This window comes from Narcine bancroftii, chromosome 13, assembly GCF_036971445.1.
Source record: "Narcine bancroftii isolate sNarBan1 chromosome 13, sNarBan1.hap1, whole genome shotgun sequence".
In the NCBI taxonomy this organism is placed as follows: domain Eukaryota; kingdom Metazoa; phylum Chordata; class Chondrichthyes; order Torpediniformes; family Narcinidae; genus Narcine; species Narcine bancroftii.
This window is the reverse complement of record NC_091481.1, coordinates 68845428-68866517: the sequence shown is the minus strand read 5'-3', so window position 1 is coordinate 68866517 and position 21090 is coordinate 68845428. Positions and strand designations below refer to the sequence as shown.

At 46.4% G+C, this 21090-nt stretch overlaps 2 protein-coding genes across 2 annotated transcripts in view; both read left to right on the top strand.

Annotated features, from left to right (window-relative positions):
• The window catches only part of LOC138748057 (protein FAM227A-like), a gene marked incomplete at its 5' end in the record, with an annotated part of 55591 nt that extends 39611 nt beyond the window's left edge, over positions 1–15980 (top strand). The window contains 4 exons of the mRNA XM_069907753.1: positions 9825–9966; positions 11461–11531; positions 13767–13925; positions 15482–15980. Coding sequence (XP_069763854.1) covers positions 9825–9966; positions 11461–11531; positions 13767–13925; positions 15482–15598 — 489 coding nt within the window. The remainder of the gene's footprint in view (positions 1–9824; positions 9967–11460; positions 11532–13766; positions 13926–15481) is intronic.
• A 4539-nt stretch (positions 15981–20519) lies between these two features.
• The window catches only part of tab1 (TGF-beta activated kinase 1/MAP3K7 binding protein 1), a 37040-nt gene continuing 36469 nt past the window's right edge, over positions 20520–21090 (top strand). The window contains exon 1 of the mRNA XM_069907908.1: positions 20520–20586. Coding sequence (XP_069764009.1) covers positions 20554–20586 — 33 coding nt within the window. The 5' untranslated portion in view covers positions 20520–20553. The remainder of the gene's footprint in view (positions 20587–21090) is intronic.

Genomic DNA, 21090 nt, shown 5'->3' with positions numbered 1-21090 from the left:
CAGAATACCATTGGCAGGGGTGTAGCCAGGTTCTAAAGTTAGGGGGATCGAGCATGATAGAAAAAGGTGCCACGACACATTCCAGATGGTGAGTCAGTGGCTGAATGGCGAGATGCACTGATTTTTCGATGGTGTCAGACCGAGGTTAGGGAGGGGGGGGCGGTGGCAGCATCCCCCTGCACCCTGCCCCCTAGACTGTGCCAAACCATTTCATTTTGCCTAATCCACTGACCTGCACCCAGTCCATAGCCCTCCATACCCCTCCCGTCCAAATTCTTCTTAAATGTAAAAATTGAGCCCACATTCACCACCTCAGTTAGCAGCTCATTCCACACTCCCTCCACTCTCTGTGTGAAGAAGTCCCCCCTCATGTTCCTCCTAAGCTTTTCCCCTTTCACTCTTGACCCATATCTTCCGGTTAGTATTTCACCTACCCTCAATGGGAAAAGCCTATTTACATTTACTCTGTCGATTCCCCTCATAATTTTTAATCATATTTCCCTTTATTCTTCTCCACTCCAGGGAATAAAATCCTAACCTGTTTAACCTTTCCCTGTAACTCAGTTCCTGAATTCCGGGCAACATCCTGGTAAATCTCTGCACTCTTTCTATTTTATTGATATATTTCCAGTAGTTAGGTGAGTTGTTTCAGCATTTGTCTTCAGCACTTGTGTGACAGATCCCACTGTCAGTGAGGACAGGCACGTTGTCTCAGGCTCCTCCTCTTCTGCCAGCACTGGTCGTTGCAGGTAGTCAGAGCTGTGGGCTGATATGTCGGCTGTGGGATTATCAAGCACCTGTTTTCTCTTGTCGTGGTTTCTGTTCAGCTCACACGTTCACTCAGCTGGCAGCTCCTTGATTTTGGGAATACCTGGTGCTTTCCCCAGCATCCCCTCCTGCTCTACTCATTGAACCAGGTATAATCCTGTACTCCTGTCATCTCTGGGCCTGTTCTCACTGGAGTTTAGGAGGATAGGGAGGGGAGGGGGGTGGCACAGGGAATCCAATTGGAAAATCATGAGTATTGAAAGGGTCAGATAGAGTGGATGTGGAGATGATGTTTCCATCGGAGAGTCTTGGCCAGAGGACACATCCTCAGAATAAAAGGTCGTCCCTTTAGAACAGAGATGAGGAGACATTTCTTCAGCCAGAAGGTGATGAATCTGTGGAATTTGTTGCCTCAGGTGCCTGTGGAGGCCAGGTCATTGAGTAGATTTAAAGCGGAGGTTGATAGGTTCTCGATTAATCAGGGTGTCAGCAGTTATGGGGAGAAGGCAGGAGAAAGGGTTGAAAGGAAAAGTATATCGGCCATGGTTTGAATGGCAGAGTAGACTGGATGGGCCGATTGGCCTATAGTCATGTGGTCTTATTTCATAGTGAATGATTGAGTGAGCAATGTGCTGGTTATGAGGTTATAAATGGTGCTGGAGTACTTTCCAGTTGCTGAGGACCTGCAGCAGCTTGTGGTAACTTCTGTTGTAGCCATGGACAGATGCCTGGGCCACAGACAAACGGACTAGCAAGGACGTAGCTGATTTACTATCTGCCACAGACCCAGTCTGGCAGCTCTGACCAGGTCTCCGATTTCAAATTTATCATCAGAGAACATACTTGTCATCACATACAACCCTGAGATTCTTTTACCTGCGGGCGCAGCAGAATTACCACTTATTGGTAGTGAAAAAAACCTGTAAAAAGCGTACACATGTAAACAAAAATGTAAATGAACTGACTGTGCCATACAGAGAGAAAAAGATCAATAAAGTGCAAAAGTAAGAGTCCTTAAATGAGTCCCTGATTGAGTTTGTTATGGAGAAGTCTGATGGTGGAGGAGGAGCAGCTGTTCCTGAACCTGGTGGTGCGAGTCCTGTGGCACCGATACCTCTTTCGTGATGGCAGCAACGAAAACCGAGCGTGTGCTGGGTGGGGTGGATTGTTGATGATCGCTGCTGCTCTCCAATGGCAGTGTTCCCTATAGATGTTCTCAATAATGGGAAGGGTTTTGTCTATTATGCCCTGGGCTGTGTCCACTACCTTTTGCAGGGCTTTATGCTCTGGGGTATTGGTGTCCCTATATTAGACTGTAATGCATTCGGTCAGCACACTTTCCAACACACATCCATAGAAATTTGCCAGATCTCATACCAAACCCCCGCAAACTCCTGAGGAAGTAGAGGCACTGATGTGCCATTGGTGTGTTGGGTCCAGGAAAGATCCTCCGAGATAATGACCACCAAGAACTTAAATTTGCTCACCCTCTCCTCCTCGGATTCCCCCAATGATCATTGGATTGGATACCTCTGGTTTTTGCTTCCTGAAGTAAAAAATCTAGCGAGGTCAGTGGTATTGCTCCCAAACAATTTTGGATGCTGGCCACCCTCCACCCAACGTTCATACTATGCCCTTGTTGCTGTCAGTAATTCTCCTTACTTCATCAGCTGAGGAAGTAGAGTGATAATTAGTGATAATCAGAGGGTAATTTCCCTGCATCAACATTGAGGTCTCCCAGTTGGACCGTGGATCAGATGATTATTTAAGTGGCGAAAGGTTGCAGCATGCTGTTGTGGAGAGGAACTTGGAAATGCTTGTGAATGAATCACAAAAGGTTGGTTTGTAGGTGCAACCAGACAATCAAGAAAGCAAATGGAATGGTGGCCTTCATTGCTGGAGGGATTGAATTTAAGAGCAAGTTCTGCTCCAGCTATTCTGTCTGCAGTTCTAGTCTCATCTGTGAATGACACACTGGCTTTGAAGGTGGTGCAGAGGAGGTTCACCATTTGTTTTTGGAATTGGTAGGGTTAGTCTGCATGGATAGATGAATGGCGAATGGAATGGAATTACATTGCAGGAATTCAGAAAAACAAGAGGAGTTCTTATGGAAAGAGAACATTTTAAAAGGGATAGATAAGGTAGAGGCAACAAAGTTGTTCCCATGGTAGGCGAGACTAGAACTCGGAGACAGCCTCAAGATTTGGGGAAAGGCCTGCTTCGTTTTATTTCTTAGATTCTACATTATTGATTGACGGGGAACCAGTGTTCTTGGCTTGAGATGAGATGGGTGAAGGGGTGGAATCTGGAGAGACCCATGGGTACAGTGGATCGAATCAGGGAACTTTAGTTGGGAAGGACGGGTTGATGGGGGAGAGAAAGTGGTGTGAGAGGGAAAGAGACTGAGTGACCGGGAGAGTGAAAGAAGTGATGGGGGGGTGGGGGAGAGTGGGATGAGGTGGAGAAGACAGGGAGGCAACAGGAGAGGCATAATATGAAGTGTTGGTGCAGGTTCACAAGGATGTGCTGTGACATAAAAAATGTTAGATGGGATGAAATCCCAATCTGAAATAATTTTGTGTGACTTCCTGGTTGCTTCCTGAGTTTTTTCAATTCCGGATTATGTGTTTGAGTTGCTTCACCTTCTCTTTGAACGTGCGTAGTGTTAGGTCTGCTTTGTTCATGAATGAGTGAGTCAGACACCAGACTGAGTCGAAATCAAGGTTCTTTGTTCTTTATTACCGGATTGTAACACTTGCAACTAACAGTGTTAGTTGGAGAAGGCGCATTCTGCCGTTATCAGCAAGTGGTGTTTTTTTTATACCTCAGGATACGTACTTAGTAAATTATCATACCATTACATTGTCCAATGAATAAACTGTTGCTATCCTTCTCTGTTAGCCTGCTGCACATCATTCTTGTTAGTGCAAAGCTTATCTTGAGTGTACAAGGTCACATCTGCATTCTGTTACTCCTTAGTACTGGGTGACTCCTTCTCCGGTCCCATCTCATGATGTTTTTACCTTACAGTAGGTAATCTGCAGTGGCTTCTGTAATCAGGTTTGTCTATTTTGTAGGGGTGACAGAATCCCTCTTTAACTTGAATTAGTCCTCTCGACCGATCCCACACTCAGCGGTCTGGAAATCCAGGAGGCCCTCATCGATGTCAGGAAGGAGGAAAGTGAGTAAGGAGAGCAACAGCTTGGACACGTTCAAGTTCAATACCATCTGACTACATAGACAACCAGACGGAACAGAGTTTCTCCAGACCACGGTGCAGACGCATACACAATACATAATCATCAAAACTCAAGATTCCTTTACTCTCATGAAATAAAAACTGTAATATTACACAGCATTGCTGTTAGTCTGCCTTAAGGCAGACAGGTTCACCATCAGCAGTAATTATTTGAGTTCAGTTCTTGTCACCTCACTTCAGGAAGGTTGTGAATGCTGTAGAGCATGGATTGGAGAGCATGCCTGAGGTCTCCTCTCCTCGGAGTGACGGAGGATGAGGGGGTGATCTGATAGAGATGTTCAAGATGTTGACAGGCTTTGATCATGTGGACGGCCAGGTGCCCTTTCACAGGGTAACACAAGGGGAGGCGTAGTTTTAAGGTGCTTGGGACCAAGTACAGGGATGGATGCAAGAGGCAAGTTCTTCACACACAAAGGGGTGGGTACATGGAATGTGCAGGCAATGGTGGTGGAGGCAGGTACAACAGGATCTTTTTAAGAGTCTTTTATATGTACATGGAACTGAGTAAAACAGTTGGGAAATTCAGCTGTTAGAGTAGTTTTTAGGTTGGCACAACACTATGGGACGTAGGGCCTGTACTGTGCTGTAGATTTGTATGCTCTATAAATTATTTTGAAATGATTTATTCAGTTACAGGTCACAGTTAATCAGTCTCACAGCCTGCGGGAAGAAGCTATTCCCCAGCCTGCCCGTCCTGATTTTGATGATCCTGTACCTCCTTCCTGAAGGTAGTGGGTCAAAGATCCTGGATGGGAAAAGCTCCTCGATAATTCTTTAAGCATCGCCCTCAGTAAATGTCGTCAACAGAGGAAAGGGTGACACCAGAGGTCTTTTTGGCTGTTTTGATAATCCTCGATTTTGACTTCTGGCCTGATGCTGTGCAGCTACCCTTTCCTCTACATCCACCTATGACCTCTTACCTCTTGGCCTATGCTCCTTCCCCTGTCCCTTCCTCCCTCCTACCCACCCCTCACACCTTTTTATTCAGGCACCTGCTCATCCTTTGGCCTGAAATGTTGGTTACCCTTCTCTTCCTGCAGATGTGGCATGGCCTGCTGAGTTTCCCCAGCATGTGTGTGAATTTCTGAAGACACATTTTAAGGAACCATGTAAGAGATTATGGATGGATTTGGGTAATGTAGGCTCATGGGCGGAAGGGCCTGTTACCATGCTGAATCTCACCAAGAAATGATGAAGAAACAAGATCAGTAAAATTAATCATTTCAGATGATGACTGATTGCTCACTGTTCCTAGTTTCAGATGACTTGGATGAAGTGAAGGGGTGGATACTGGTACTGGGTACAAGACACACACAGTGCACTCTACACAAGACACACACACTGCACTCTCCAGATGGCACACACACAACATACACAGTGCACTCTATACACAAGATACACACCACTCTATACACAACACACACACTGCACTCTACACACAAAAGACACACACACTGTGCACTCTACACACAAGACACACAATACACACTGCACTCTACACCCAACACGCACAGTGCACTCTAAACACAAGACACATAACACACACAGTGCACCCTACACACCATACACAGACTCACTGCACTTTACACACAAGACACACACTGCACTCTACACACAAAAGGCACACACACAGTGCACTCTACACACAACACACACACAAAAAAAAATATTAAAATAATTTACGAGTTTCTAGGATTGTACAGCAGTCTCACTGCCTGTGGGAAGAAGCTGTTCCCAGCCTGAGGAAGGATCATTGAACAAGGAAAACACAGGGTAGTTTGTACATAACTCAGAATGAACATAGTGTCAGCTTTGGTGACTTCCTCTAATCCAGATTGTAGTTCCTTGTTGTACCTCATTATTGTTGTCACACCTTTGTAGATTTTAGAGGAGGTAAATCTGAGGCGCCTGCAAGCTCACACCAAGACACAAGAGCAACTTGTCCGTGAACTACTCTTTGCAGACGATGCCGCTTTAGTTGCCCATTCAGAGCCAGCTCTTCAGCGCTTGACGTCCTGTTTTGCGGAAACTGCCAAAATGTTTGGCCTGGAAGTCAGCCTGAAGAAAACTGAGGTCTTCCATCAGCCAGCTCCACACCATGACTACCAGACCCCCCCCCCCCCCCCACATCTCCATCGGGCACACAAAACTCAAAACGGTCAACCAGTTCACCTATCTCGGCTGCACCATTTCATCGGATGCAAGGATCGACAACGAGATAGACAACAGACTCGCCAAGGCAAATAGTGCCTTTGGAAGACTACACAAAAGAGTCTGGAAAAACAACCAACTGAAAAACCTCACAAAGATAAGCGTATACAGAGCCATTGTCATACCCACACTCCTGTTCAGCTCCGAATCATGGGTCCTCTACCGGCATCACCTACGTCTCCTAGAACGCTTCCACCAGCGTTGTCTCCGCTCCATCCTCAACATTCATTGGAGCAACTTCATCCCTAACATCGAAGTACTCGAGATGGCAGAGGTCGACAGCATCGAATCCACGTTGTTGAAGATCCAACTGCGCTGGGTAGGTCACGTCTCCAGAATGGAGGACCATCGCCTTCCCAAGATCGTGTAATATGGCGAGCTCTCCACTGGCCACCGTGACAGAGGTGCACCACAGAAGATGCCTAAAGAAATCTCTTGGTGCCTGGCACATTGACCACTGCCAGTGGGCTGATATCGCTTCAAACCGTGCATCTTGGCGCCTCACAGTTTGGCGGGCAGCAACCTCCTTTGAAGAAGACCGCAGAGCCCACCTCACTGACAAAAGACAAAGGAGGAAAAACCCAACACCCAACCCCAACCAATCAATTTTCCCTTGCAACCGCTGCAACCGTGTCTGCCTGTCCCGCATCGGACTTGTCAGCCACAAACGAGCCTGCAGCTGACATGGACATTACCCCTCCATAAATCTTTGTCCGTGAAGCCAAGCCAAAGAAAGAAGAAGAAATAAACAAGGAATTGGGAATTCCATTATCAGGGGATACCAGTCCATTGTAAGGGATACTGGAATGTGAGGAGTCAAGCAAGTGCTAATTAAAAATGAAGTATTATGGGTTAACTTAAGGTGAAGGGATGCTGGAATGGGAGGAGTCAAGCAAGTGCACATTAGAAATGAAGTATTATGGGTTAAATCAGGGTGAAGGGATGCTGCAATGGGAGGAAGGGTTATAAAAGTATAATAAAATAAGGATTTTCAAAACAGGATAGCAAGTAAATAGCTTTAGCAAGTCTTGGGGATTGATTAATGAGTAAAGAACAAAGACATGATATTTCCTGGCTAACAAGTTTGCAGTAAGGCACATAAACTGATAAGAAGTTAGAATCCATGTGGGCAGAATTACCTAATGCTAAACCAATCCAGGAGGCAGAAGAATGTTAGGGGGAAGGTATCTCTGTACTGAAATGAAATGTATAAAAGTTGGGTCAGCCTCAGTATCTGTGTGTATTCCCAGGGTAAGGGGAAGCACCCAACTTTGTATTGTTGTAATAGTATAATAAATGTTCTTTGTTCTCAATTTTTGTCTCGAGCAAATTCTGTGAAGGTACTTCTGTTTCTCACACCATTGATGTTGCTCATTAAAACTCAGAAATACAGTGACAAAGGCCTCAGGCCTGAAGCGTTGGTCAGCCTTTTACTTCCTCTGGACGTTGCGTGACCTGCTGAGTTTCTCCAGCATTGCCCTCTAGACCAGTGTTGACAAATTTTCTTGTTTAACAATGTTCCACCAATCCTGATCAGCCTGTGAAGTATTAGTGTCTAATTTTGTGGAATAAAGGTGGATTTTTGAACATGGTCAAAGGAACAAACAGATCAAGAAGAGGCAAAGGTTCAATCAGACCTGCTGCACAATTAATCCAATCTCAGCGGATTGTATTATAACCTCAGCTCAGTGTTCCCAATCTACTCATGGTTAGCATTCACTTTTTGACACCAAGAACCTAAGCAGAATTCAAAGACTCTGCTTCTGCCGCCTTCATTTAAGGTCAAGAGTTCACTTCATCTCCGCTTTAAAACATCTAGAGGGAACGTTGCCGTCGGAGAGCAGCAGCAATCATCAAAGATCCACACCACCCAGCACATATTCTGTTCTCGCTGCTGCCATCAGGAGCGAGGTGTAGGTACCAAGCTCGCACCATCAGGTTCAGAAACCGCTTCACCATCAGACTCCTCAACAACAAATTCAATCGGGGATTCACTTAAGGACTCTGACTTGTGATTTTTTTTTTCTCTCTGTATTGCACAGTCAGTTTGTTTTACATTTCTTTATTAGCTTACATGTGTACAGTTATTTTTTTTTTGGACTTCTAATTAGTGGTAATTCTTGCTCTCCTGCAGGGAGAAGAATCTCAGAGTTGCATGTGATGTCGTGTATGTTCTCTGACAATCTGAAATAAAAACCTGACTAAAGGTTACAGGTGGATGAGATTGCTTCAAAATTGGCCATTTCTGCAAATTGTTGTACAGTGAAACCCGCTGGTATGTTGAATTCAAGCAACCGGCAGCCTCAAGCAAAAAAAATCAAGGAAACTCTTTTTTAAATTAAAATAAATAAGAATGAAATAACAGGTAAAAAAAAAATAGTGAAAGTAAATGTTCTCTGAAGAAACACATAAACCTTTGGTGAAGATGGGAGCAAATATTCAGCCAGCGGAGGGAGGGCCTTGGTTTCGGGCTTTGTTTGTGGCAGCTGGTTGAATAACGTTGTGTGAAACAGCGATGGCCTCACCCAGGATGAAGAGCTGGTTGATGCTGCTCGTCATTGGGGTGACTTTCTTAAAAGTTTCTCCTTATCCCAGCTTAGAGAGTTTCCCCAATCAGAGGCTTTATCTGTAAACTTGGGGGAGTGGGTTAATTATCTATAATGTTGTTAGTTCATCTTTCGGGCGGCTCCGTGGAGGGGGAGGAACCTGCAGATGCAAAGAATGTGATTGAAAATAAAGTAAAATGCTTTAAGGTTTATATATTCAAGCAAGTGAAGTTTGTTCAGTGTAAGTACAGTCTAGTATTTTTGTCTTTTTATCTTTTAAACTGTTTATTCTTAATGCAAGTGTATTAGTTAGGCATTGTAAGAGTAAATCTCAAGCAAGTGGAAAATACACTTATCCGGCATCTACCAATCCTTATAGATGCCAAACACCAGAGGTTTTACTGTATTAAGTTTGGGTGCCAAGGCGATGGTATACCCAGATTTTTTGAGCTTACGTTGTACTCTGTCAGATGGTTGGAGTGGGAATGAGGTGGAGAATTAATGTGACAGGTGACTGGAACTGTGGGATCCTTGTGGAGTAAAACAAAGTGGTCTGCAAAGCAGTTGTGTTAATCTACATTTAGTTTATCCAGTGTGGAAGGGACCATTTGTAAAGACCACATTTGTAATGCACCAGAAGTAAAACATAAAAGTCTGCAGACCCCGTGGTTGAAGTAAAAGCACAATGCTGGAGAAACTCAGCAGGTCAAACCGTGTCATTCATAGAGTAGAGGTAAAAATACATCAGTTATACATCAAGGATGACACCTCCATGCCAGAGAGTGATGCAACCAGTCAGAATGCTCTCCACAGTCCACCTGTAGAATATGAAATCTCAATCTCTTAATGAAATATAGCCACTGGAAAGCCTTCTTTGTGATTGATTCGACATAAAGATAGATAGATCTTCAGAGATTTTGACACTCAATTCACTTGTATGAGATATTTTGGGTTGCAGTGAAAGACCTGGACAAAACTGCTTAAGCTTTGATATTTGTTTTAAATCCCCTTGATGTCTACTGCTGCTTTTCTGGGCTCAGCATTCTACAGAAAGGAAACAGAGTACCATGCCGAGACTGTCACTGAGTTTGCCATTGAAGCAGAGGAACCAGAATGAACCAACTTCAGACCTGCTGAAGGCAGAGACTTTTGAAGACTTTGAAGAGACGGCCATGTCCAGTGGTGAGAATTGTACCGTGATGCATGAGCAATGAGTAAAATGTTAACCAATGTTGTAACGGAATGTGCATTTGGTTCTCCTCAATCCGGGAGAAATATGCCACAATGGCACGGTGAGCGTAGCGGTTAGAGCAGGCCTATTACAGCACCAGCGACCGGGAAGGGGGTTCGAATCCCATGCTGTCAGTAAGGAATTTGTACCTTCTCCCCCTGCCTGTATGGATTTTCCTTGGTGCTGCGGTTTCCTCTCATCCTTCAACACGCACTGGGGGTTGTAGGTCAATTGGGTGCAATAAGGGCCTGTTACTGTGCTGCTCATCTAAATTTGGAAAACAACAAGGCACAGCTAAGATCCAATGCACTGTTTCCACCTGTGTGAAATTACATTGTGTGTGGGCTCCATGTGCACGTCTGTGAAAGCTCTGTCACAAGAGCACTCGGCAAACTCATGGCAAACCTGAGGGGGTGCAAAAATAGCATTGAGATAATGATGGGATCATTAGCCCATGATTATCCTCACCATCACCTATTTTTGTTATCTGCACAATTATTAGCTATATTTCCAACATTAGTATCCAAATTATTAGAGTATTTATCAATAGTGACAGTCCAAGCACAGGTCTCCACCAGCCAAGTGCCTCCTTTCCTTAATCCAACCCTCAATATCCCTTGACCTCCAGTGTTCCTGGTCTCATTGACCTTTCATCTTTATGAGAACACACTAAGTCACTTTTAAATGGGTCCACTTTTTGGATTAGACCAGTGGTTTTCAATTTTTTTCTTCCCACTCACATGTCACTTCTTCTTTGGCTTGGCTTCGCGGATGAAGATTTATGGAGGGGGTAAATGTCCACGTCAGCTGCAGGCTCATTTGTGGCTGACAAGTCCGATGCGGGACAGGCAGACACGGTTGCAGGGGAAAATTGGTGGGTTGGGTTGGGTGTTGGGTTTTTCCTCCTTTGCCCTTTGTCAGTGAGGTGGGCTCTGCGGTCTTCTTCAAAGGAGGTTGCTGCCCGCCGAACTGTGAGGTGCCAAGATGCATGGTTGGAGGCGAGATCAGCCCACTGGCGGTGGTCAACTTTAAGAAATCCTTATACTATAGATGCTCTGTAATTAATAAGGGATAACTTAAAGTGGTACGTGAGTGGAATAAAAAGTTTGAAGACCATTGTTTTAATCGTCCCTCATTGACTCGTTATGTGCAGTTTCATAACTCCAAAGGAAATGGGCCAATGACAATTTTTCTCAAGTAAAAAATTTTAGTTACAATTGGGTCGAGAGCAGTGGTTCACAGAGAACCTACGGCATAGGGGTTACTTAAAGTGGAATGTGTGGAAAGAAAAGTTTGAAAACCTCTGGATTAGACCCTCTGCTCCAATTTAATGTTGCATGGTCCCATTGAATGATATTGAAATCGGGTTCTTTTCTAAATTCAGGATTTTGCTTCTGTTGTGCTGAACCATTGTACAATTCCATCCATGATTCTGTCTCTTGCAGACACAACCCAGTCAGTGAGCAGAACAACTGTGAAAAGTTCTGGACTCAACCGCATTCCCCTTCCAAAAGAGGTGAGTCACATACACCAGATGCCACCTAGCAAGGCCTTCAGACATCAGAACTACAGTGTATTAAGCGTTTCAGCTTGAGCTGAATTCCCTTCACTGTTCCCGCACTGATATGTCTGTTTTTGGCCTTGTCCATTGTCAGAGTATGATTAAACATAAACATGGGGAAGCTACACAGCATATACCTCCAGGACAGCCTTGAACACAGGCATAAAAGCTGATATTTCTAATTTTGAGTAACCTCTGGGTCCACTGTTCCCATCTTTTCTTGGGTGCTGCTGTTCTTAATTTATACACCCCCCCCCCCCCCATGGTCTCTCTCTCTCTTTTCATGTCTCTCCACCTCTCCCAACTTTTGTCCAACACACTATCATCTCTTTGCCCCTCACCAGCACCTTTTCCTTATCATACATGTACTATCATACCCCTGTTTAGTTTCAATAAAGAGTCTGACCATAGAACACTACAGCACAGAAAACAGGCCTCTCCCATCTATGTATCTATCCATTTTATTCTTAAAATTCAAGATTGAGCCCACATTCACCACATCAGATGGCAGCTCATTCCACACTCCCATCACTCTCTGAGAGAAGAACTTCCCCTTAATGCTCACCCTAAACCTTTCCCCTTTCAGCTAAAAATTATGACATTGTAGCAGCCGTGTAGTGGGTCGATTGAGTTGACTAATCTGGCGTGTGTGTATTACTTTAGTAGCTCTACCGTAGTAGCCACTACAACATCTCATATTTATCTCCCCCAATCTGTGGAAAACCCCTACTTGCATCCACTCTGTCTATACCTTTCATAATCTTGTAAACCTCTAATAAATCTCCCCTCATTCTTCTTCACTCCAAGGAATAAAGTCCTAACCTGTTTAATCTTTCCCTGTAAGTCAACTCCTGAAGACCCTGCAACATCCTAGTAAATATTCTCTGCACTCTTTCAATCTTATTGATAACCTTCCTGTAGTTCAGTGACCAGAACTTCACACAATATTCCAAATTTGGCCTCACCAATGTCTTAAACAACTTCAACATAACATCCCAACTCCTGTACTCAATTCTTTGATTTATAAAGGCTAAGTTGGCAAAAGCTTTTTTTACAACCTTGTCCACCTGTGATGCCACCTTCAAGGAATTATGGATCTGCATTTTTACAATTATGGATCTTTATTCCTCCGCAGTGCACAGTGCCCGACCATTTACTGTGTATGTACTACCTTGATTTGCCTGTCCAAAATGCAACACCTCACACTTGTCTGCACTAAACTCCATTTGCCATTTTTTGGCCCATCTTCCCAATTAGTCCAGATCTTTCTGCAAGCTTTGAAAGCCTCCAATCTTAGTGTCATCAGCAAGCCTGCTGATCCATTATCATCCAGATCGTTGATATGTACAACAGACAGCAATGTTGAGTGACCATTTCTGCCTTTGGATGCTACTGGGCCTGCTGAGTCCTTCCAGCAATTCTTTATTTGTTCCAGGTTCCAGCATTTGCAGCTTTTGTCTTTCTTGATCGGTATTAAAATGCCGTGGGGTCTCTCAGCCAATATCGCCCTTAGTTTTTGTAGCTGTTCCAGCTTAATTAGAAATGCAAACAAGAAATATTTTTGGAAAAAACCCCAACAAGCCATTGTATGAAATCCCTTCATTGCATCCCCACCCTCTTCCTCTCATCCTGCCTTCTTATCCTATCACTCAGATCCAGTTTTCCCTGTAGCTCTCAATGCCGGTCACTGAGCTTCTCTCCATATCCACAAACCTCCGCCTCATTGCTTGCCTCACTCACATGGAGCAATTCTCACTATTGGTATCAAGCACAAACCCCTCTCTTCACCATGCCGTTTTCTCTGCTCGGACTTAAATCCAAGCCACCTTGGCAATGCTAAAAGATCAATGTCACCGCATCTGGTAAGTTAACCATATGCCCTGCAGTTCCTGATATTTCTCAAGTGCAACCACCCACTTTCTCCCCAATTCTGGATCCTGGAATTGTATGAGTTTACCCTTAGTGCTGACCATCAAATCACTCCCGCCAAATCCCCTTTCTGCCCCCCCCCCCCAACTCTATTCCCATCTGGTTACCATCCCTCCCTTACTTAGATGCCCCAGTCTCCTTCCTTCAACAGTTGCTTCCATCTTAACCCTCTCCTCTTACAGTCCCGGAGACTGGGAATGGGGGCATTGCCCTGGAGATCAGGAAATCTATATGACTTTAATAAACACTTCCTTCCCACAGCCTCCTGTGGCCAGACAAGGACCCAACTTCATGAGGAACTTGTTCAATCTGTTTGGCCTCAGTCCTCTCGTTCTGAACTTCCTCCAGAATCTGAAATTGGACACGTGGACTGGAGAAAACATCTTTGTGACCAGAACAGAGATTCGGCACCTTCCACCATATCCTTCCACTGATTCCTTTCCCACTGCAGTCTCATGGGGACGAGCTATTTGTGCTCTTGCTCCAGCTGTAGTTAGTGTGTAGGGAACTGCTCACAGTTGCTGCCAGGAATTTCTGCCCAATGCGGCTGTGGATACAAGGTTGTAATAGAGGTTAAACATATCTAGCTCTAGACTGATGCAGACCCAGGAGTGTGGGGAGGGGAGACACAGTGCTTCTCCACAGGGTCCTACTGCCCAGGCCAACTACTAACAGCTCCCTGCATGCTGTTAAGGGAGTCAACGGTGCCTTTTTAAAAATCCAGGAACTGCAGGGTGCTGGAGCCTCGAGGTCAAAGGACTGTCACCAGGCTGCAGCCTGCTGGAGACACGAGATCAAAGGACTCGCACCAGGCTGCGGGCTGCTGGAGACATAGGGTCAAAGGACATACCAGGCTGCGGGCTGCTGGAGGCAGGATCATGAGAACCAGGCACTGAAGCCAGGATTTGAGAGGATGCTAAGGGAAAGCAGGGCTCCTGAAGGGCCCTGGATGCTGACGTCTTCCTCATCACGTCAGAGGTTTGAATCTTGGCTCAGGTTGTTAATGATCTGAATTGAACTGGGGTCTGTGCAACAGCAGGAACGCTAGAAGCAAATCTACGGACACTCAGTAACTCTGGGGGAATTCTCTCTCTGTAACTGTAATGGGTGTTGGACATTGCTAATGGTGAAACTTTGTCTGCCTTAGGGCAATTTTGTTGTAATGTTACATTTTTTCAATATGTGTTAATAATTAGTATCTGATTGAATGCCACAGCTTGGAATGTAAAGATTTATTTTCAAAAGCTGCTCCAACTCCTCAATTCTTGCACCTCTGTTACTGTGAATATTTATTATCTATCATTTATATTCAGAGCTTAATATATCCTATTGGAGTTATTTTTGTTACAAACTATCTTTTGGTGTTGCAATAAAGTCGGTACATTATATTTGTGAGTATAACAATAAATTCATCATCAGATAATATCCCTTGGATTATCAGAACCCAGAATCAGAATTTCTTGTCATGAAATTTGTTGTTTTGCAGCAGGCGTCACAGTGGAAAATTGCTATAAATGACATTTTTTAAAAAAAACTAAAGAAGGTGAGGCCGTGTCTGTGGGTCATTGTCCATTTAGGAATCTGATGGTGGAGGGGAAGAAGCTGCCCTTGTGCCGCTCGGTGCTCATCTTCAGGCTCCTGTTACCTCCTTCCTGATAGTAGCAGTGAGAAGAGGGCATGGCCTGGGTGGTGGGGGTCCTTGAGGATTGGGGCTGCTTTCATGAGGGACTGCCTCGTAGATGCCCTCGATGGAGTGAAGACTGGTGCCCATGCTGGCGCTGGCCGAGTTCACAACTCTCTGTAGCCTTTTCCCGTCCTGAACATTGGCACCTCAACACCAGACAGTGATGCAACCAGAATCTGTAATATTTACCAATGGCCTCAACTTTGGCAGTACACAATGCCCTGGGACATATGTCAGAGCGTCGTTGAAAATTCCATCCGACCTGCTTTTTCTCTTTAACCCTGGATTTACAGATGATGCCCCCACATACCATGAAGTGATTGAAGCAGGATATCGGAACCTGCTGAAGTTGAAGGAGATGAAGAGAAAACTTGCAGCGGTACAGAAGGTTCGGGATGTTACACACTGACCACAAGGGCTGACAGGGGAGCAACTCTGGAACTTCCAGCTGCACCTGGTACTAGTAAATTCTACGGGTGACAACAACTGCCTGTCCCACTGGTGCGGCACAAACACCATCTACCTTGGCCCAGTACCTCTTCATGATTTTGCTTGCTTTTCTCAGCTGTGTGATCTGTCATTAATATAAATCTTTACCAACCATACCCTGCCTCTCCCAAGTCCTTGTCTTCCCACAGAGCAGGGAGCAAGCAGCTTGTTGCACAGAGGCGAGGAACTCGACAGGCCATTCTCAACCTCTTTTCAATCATGACATCCCCCCCCAGATTCTGCTCAGTTTATGGGTCCCCGTCCCTGTGAAGCAGTCAGTTTTGTTCTATACTTCTCTCCAACCGACAACATTAAAAAAATGATGCAATGTACAAGGAAAACAAGGCTTTTACGTAAATGTGCGGTGGCCCTCAAGGTGGCAGGGCTTTAGAGCCCCTCAAGGTGGTGGGGGGCATAGAGCCCCTCAAGGTGGCGGGTGCATATGGCCCCTATTGAGAATGGCTGGTCTAGATGATAATGTGGTAAATTGGATCAGCAGGTGCCATCAACCAAATGATTTTACTTTAGAAGAATAAACACCAGGAAGGACACTGCGCCAGTCCTCTGCTTTTCCATGAAATAATGCCACGGGATCCTTTGCATCTCTGAGATGGAACATAAAACATCACAGCGCGGTACCGGCCCTTCGGCCCACAATATTGTGCCAACCTCTATAAACCTACTCTACAATCTAATCCTTCCCTATCTTACATCTATAACCCTCTGTTTTTCTTCCATTCCTGTGCCTGAGTCTTTTAAACGACCCTTATTGAACCAGCCTCCACCACCACTCTTGCCAAGGCATTCCAGGCACCCACTACTCACTGTGTAAAAAAAAAACTCTCCTAAGCTTTCCTCCCAACTTATACAGATGTCCCCTGGTGTTTGCTACTGTCACCCCTGGAAACAGGTGTGGCCGTCCACCCAATCTACGCTTCTCGTCTTGTAGCCCTCTATTAAGTCACCTCTCATCCTTCTACACTCCAAAGAGAAAAGTCCCAGCTTTGTTAACCTTGCCTCATAAGACACATTCTCCAATCCAGGCCACATCCTGGTAAATCTCCTCTGCAAAGGTTCCACATCCTTAGTAGATTGAGGCAAACAGAGCTGAATGCCGCTTTCACTGAGTCTGGATAAAAGTGCATCTCTGACTGCACCATTCCCTCAGTATCGCACTGCAGTATATTGGGACTAACAATCAGCTCAATGGGACAGGACTTGAACAAAATTGTGTGAGAATCTTAGAGAACAATAACTGACGTGACTATAGAAGGTTGACAGTGGAAAAAAGTCTGCAGTGTTGGGACAGTGTCATCCAGGTCCTTTTGTCTTTGGGTTCACAAACCCTCATTTTGAGACTCATGGTTAAACTTACACTTTGTCTCTTACCCAACAAGTGTGTAAGCAGAGTGGTGAAATGCACAGCCACATTGGGGATACGATTTAATGTGTTTAATGTCACGAGCAAATTGAGAGACAGCATCATCTTCATGAGAGTGAAACACGAAACTTTACAACAGATACTGTGGTTGAAGTAAGAACACAATGCTGAAGAAACTCAGCAGGTCAGTGTACTTTATAACCCACCCCTTCCCCGTTTTGTGCCCGCCCTCCCATATCCATCTTTTATCTCTTGCCTTTGAGACTGCTCTTCCCCTGCCCTACCATTTTATTTTCAAGTGCCCTACATTTTGCTCATACCTTGATGAAGGGCTCAAGGCTGAAACATTTTTGTTATGTTGAGATTCTCCAGCTTTGCGCTTTCACAGAGACCTGAGACCATGGGTACACTAATCCCTGAAGGTGGCAGAGCGTTGGTAAGATGCATGTGTCAGGTTAGTCTTTTGAGTGCGACGTTGAGTACAAAAACAAGAAAGTACATTGAAAGTCTCAGGACTCACTCGTGTGGGTCTGACCTGGTGCATTGAGTCCATTTCTGGATACCACACTCTGAACATTTATTAGTGCAGGGAGAAACATGTGAGCGGGTTGTGGGTCTGGAACAACAGAAATATTTTCTTGAGCAGCACTCCAAGGAGTGTTGCATTTGCCCCTGCTCATGGGATACAGAAATCACTTCATCAGTTCAGAACTATAGTGTTCCCGTTGCATTTCCAGAATGATGCCTACACTTCCAAAGGAGGTTGAGGGGGGGGGGAGGGGCAAGGGAATTAGCACAACGCTATTTCCGACGACCCAGGTTCACTTCTGCCACTGTCTGTTCAGAGTTTGTACGTTCTCCCTGTGTCTGCGTGGGTTTCCTCTGGGTGCTCTGGTGTCCACCCATGTTTTAAAGGTGTACGTCGAAGTACTCGAGATGGCAGAGGTCGACAGCATCGAGTCCACGCTGCTGAAGATCCAGCTGCGCTGGATGGGTCACGTCTCCAGAATGGAGGACCATCGCCTTCCCAAGATCGTATTATATGGCGAGCTCTCCACTGGCCACCGTGACAGAGGTGCACCAAAGAAGAGGTACAAGGACTGCCTAAAGAAATCTCTTGGTGCCTGCCACATTGACCACCGCCAGTGGGCTGATAACGCCTCAAACCGTGCATCTTGGCGCCTCACAGTTTGGCGGGCAGCAGCCTCCTTTGAAGAAGACCGCAGAGCCCACCTCACTGACAAAAGGCAAAGGAGGAAAAACCCAACACCCAACCCCAACCAACCAATTTTCCCTTGCAACCGCTGCAATCGTGTCTGCCTGTCCCGCATCGGACTTGTCAGCCACAAACGAGCCTGCAGCTGACGTGGACTTTTTACCCCCTCCATAAATCTTCGTCCGCGAAGCCAAGCCAAAGAAAGGTGTATAAAATCAGTAGGTCGATTCGTCACAGGCGTGTTTTTGGGCCATGTGCTTGTGGGCTGGAAGGGTCCATTACCATGTTGTATCTCTAAATTAAACTAAATGCTTTGCTGAAAGAGATGTGGTGCATGAGGTTCACAAATCTGGGGACAGAGGGAGCTGCTCCAGTTCTGGTCTCCATACTTTTTTTTAAAAATTTTTATTTTTCACACCATAAATCACATTAGCCATGATACACAATTTTTCCTTTTCACACATATACAGTGACATTTTCTCCCCCACCCCACCCCTCCCATCCATTTAAGGTATACAATCTAGGATACATTGGTCTCCATACTTGAGGAAGGCTTTGGAGGCGGTGCAGAGGAGGTTCAGCAGGTTGATTCCAGAGATTAAGGGGTTGGCCTTTGACGAATGATTGAGTCGTCTGGGGCTGTACTCGCTGGAATTTAGAAGAATGAGAGGGGATCTTATAAAAACATAAAATTATGAAAGGTGCAGAGAAGATATGAGGAATGAAAGTTGTTGTCATTGGTGGGGGAGTAGAACGAGGGGACGTAGCCTCAAGATTTAAGGTCGGTCAGAGATGAGGAGGAACCACTTTTCCCAGAGGGTGGTGAATCTAGGGAATTCACTGCCTGTTAAAGCAGTGGAGGTGACCTTAGTGAATGTATTTTAATCGAGGTTGGATAGATTTTTACATCGTAGGAGAATTAAGGGCTATGGGGAAAAGGCAGGTAGGTGGAGATGAGCCGATCATCAGATCAGCCTTGAATGGCTGGGCAGGATGGTTCGGCTCCTGGCTCCTAGTTCTGACTTGCAAAGAATTGCTGGTAGTGGAAACACAGAACAAACAGAAGATGCAGCAAGTGCGAGGCTGGTCAGGTGACCAGTGTGGAGAGAAACAACATTCACATTCCCAACCCCAGAGATGGAAAAGCCTATTTGAATTCACAGAACGGGAGAGAACAGAAGAAACATCTCTTGATCGGGTGTTCTAACCCGAACCACATAGGTTCTACTATGTGGTTAAAGTAAGAGCTGCATTAAAAACTCCCACCCTATCTGGTTGTTACTGATTGCATGTTGTGAGTCAGGAAACAGGCTTGGTAGGTCTCAAAGGCAAGGACTCTAAACATAGTTTTGATATAGGGAAGGATTTTATTTACAATGGCATGATCTCCCTGTGGCCACCCATTTTGATATCCTGCCCCTTTCCCTTGTCCACGCTCTTGTGAACTGCCGGATAGAGACCACCCGCAAATTGGATGAACAACACCTCACCTTCCATCTGGCATTAACATTGACTTTTCCAGTTTCCGATACCTACCCCCCCCCCCACCCCCACCCCCACCCCCACCCCCACTTCCTTGCCTGTCACCTTTTCTCTAGTTATGTCTCTCTCTCTTTCCCTTTGTCTCCAACGAACAATTCTCACCTCTTATACTATCCAATGAACACATTTTGTTGGTCTGGCCTCCCCCAGCCAGTCGACAGTCTTTATTCTGATGCCTTGCTGCTCTTTGCTTCTACTTTGAGGAAGGGCTCAGGCCCAGAGCGTCAGTAAAATCTTTACATTCTTTGGACGTTGGAAATTCCTCCAGAATTTGTGTGTTTTTACTACAATCACATTGTCTGCAAACTTTTGTGTTTTGCTCTGTCACCACAGGGCTTTTTCCAGGCCAAACATTTTGGCAGTTTCCGCAAAGCAGGACGTCAAGCGCTGAAGAGCTGGCTCTGAATGGGCAACTAAAGCGGCATCGTCTGCAAAGAGTAGTTCACGGACAAGTTTCTCTTGTGTCTTGGTGTGAGCTTGCAGGCGCCTCAGATTGAAGAGACTGCCATCCGTGCGGTACCGGATGTAAACTCCCGGAGTAGATCGAGTACCTTCCCTTCATCCTGAGAAAGGATCCTGACCCGAAATGCCGACTTCCAATCTCGGGACCCCCTCGTCCTCACCCCCACCCCTGGGACGGAGAGGGACCCGCCTCCACCCGGGATCGGCGGCGATGCCTCCGTCCCGCCCACCCTCTCCAGGGAGTTTCCGCTGCGGGTGACGTACTTCCGCTGCAATGGCGTCGCAGAGGAGACGGGCTTTTCAGAATGTGAGGACCTGGGAGTGGATGTTATGGGGCGGGGGTGGGCGGAACGTGGAGACGAGCTGAGCCCCTCCCTCCTGTGTACTCGTTCCTCCCTCTCTCTTTCCCCTCTCCTCCTCCTCCTCTCCCCGTCCTCACCCCCTCCCCTCGTCCGGTCCCTCCTTGCCCCTCGTCCAGTCCCCCCCCCTCCCCTCGCCCCCGTTCCCCTCCAACCCCTCCCCTCGCCCCCGCTCCCCTCGCCCCCGTTCCCCTCCACCCCCTCCCCGGCCCCCGTTCCCCTCCACCCCCTCCCCTCGCCCCCGTTCCCCTCCACCCCCTCCCCTCGCCCCCGTTCCCCTCCACCCCCTCCCCTCGCCCCCGTTCCCCTCCACCCCCGTTCCCCCCGCCCCCCGCCCGCCCCCCGCCCCCCTCCCGCCCCCCGCCCCCCGCCCCCCTCCCGCCCCCCTCCCGCCTCCCGCCCCCCGCCCCCCTCCCGCCCCCCGCCCCCCTCCCGCCCCCCGCCCCCCTCCC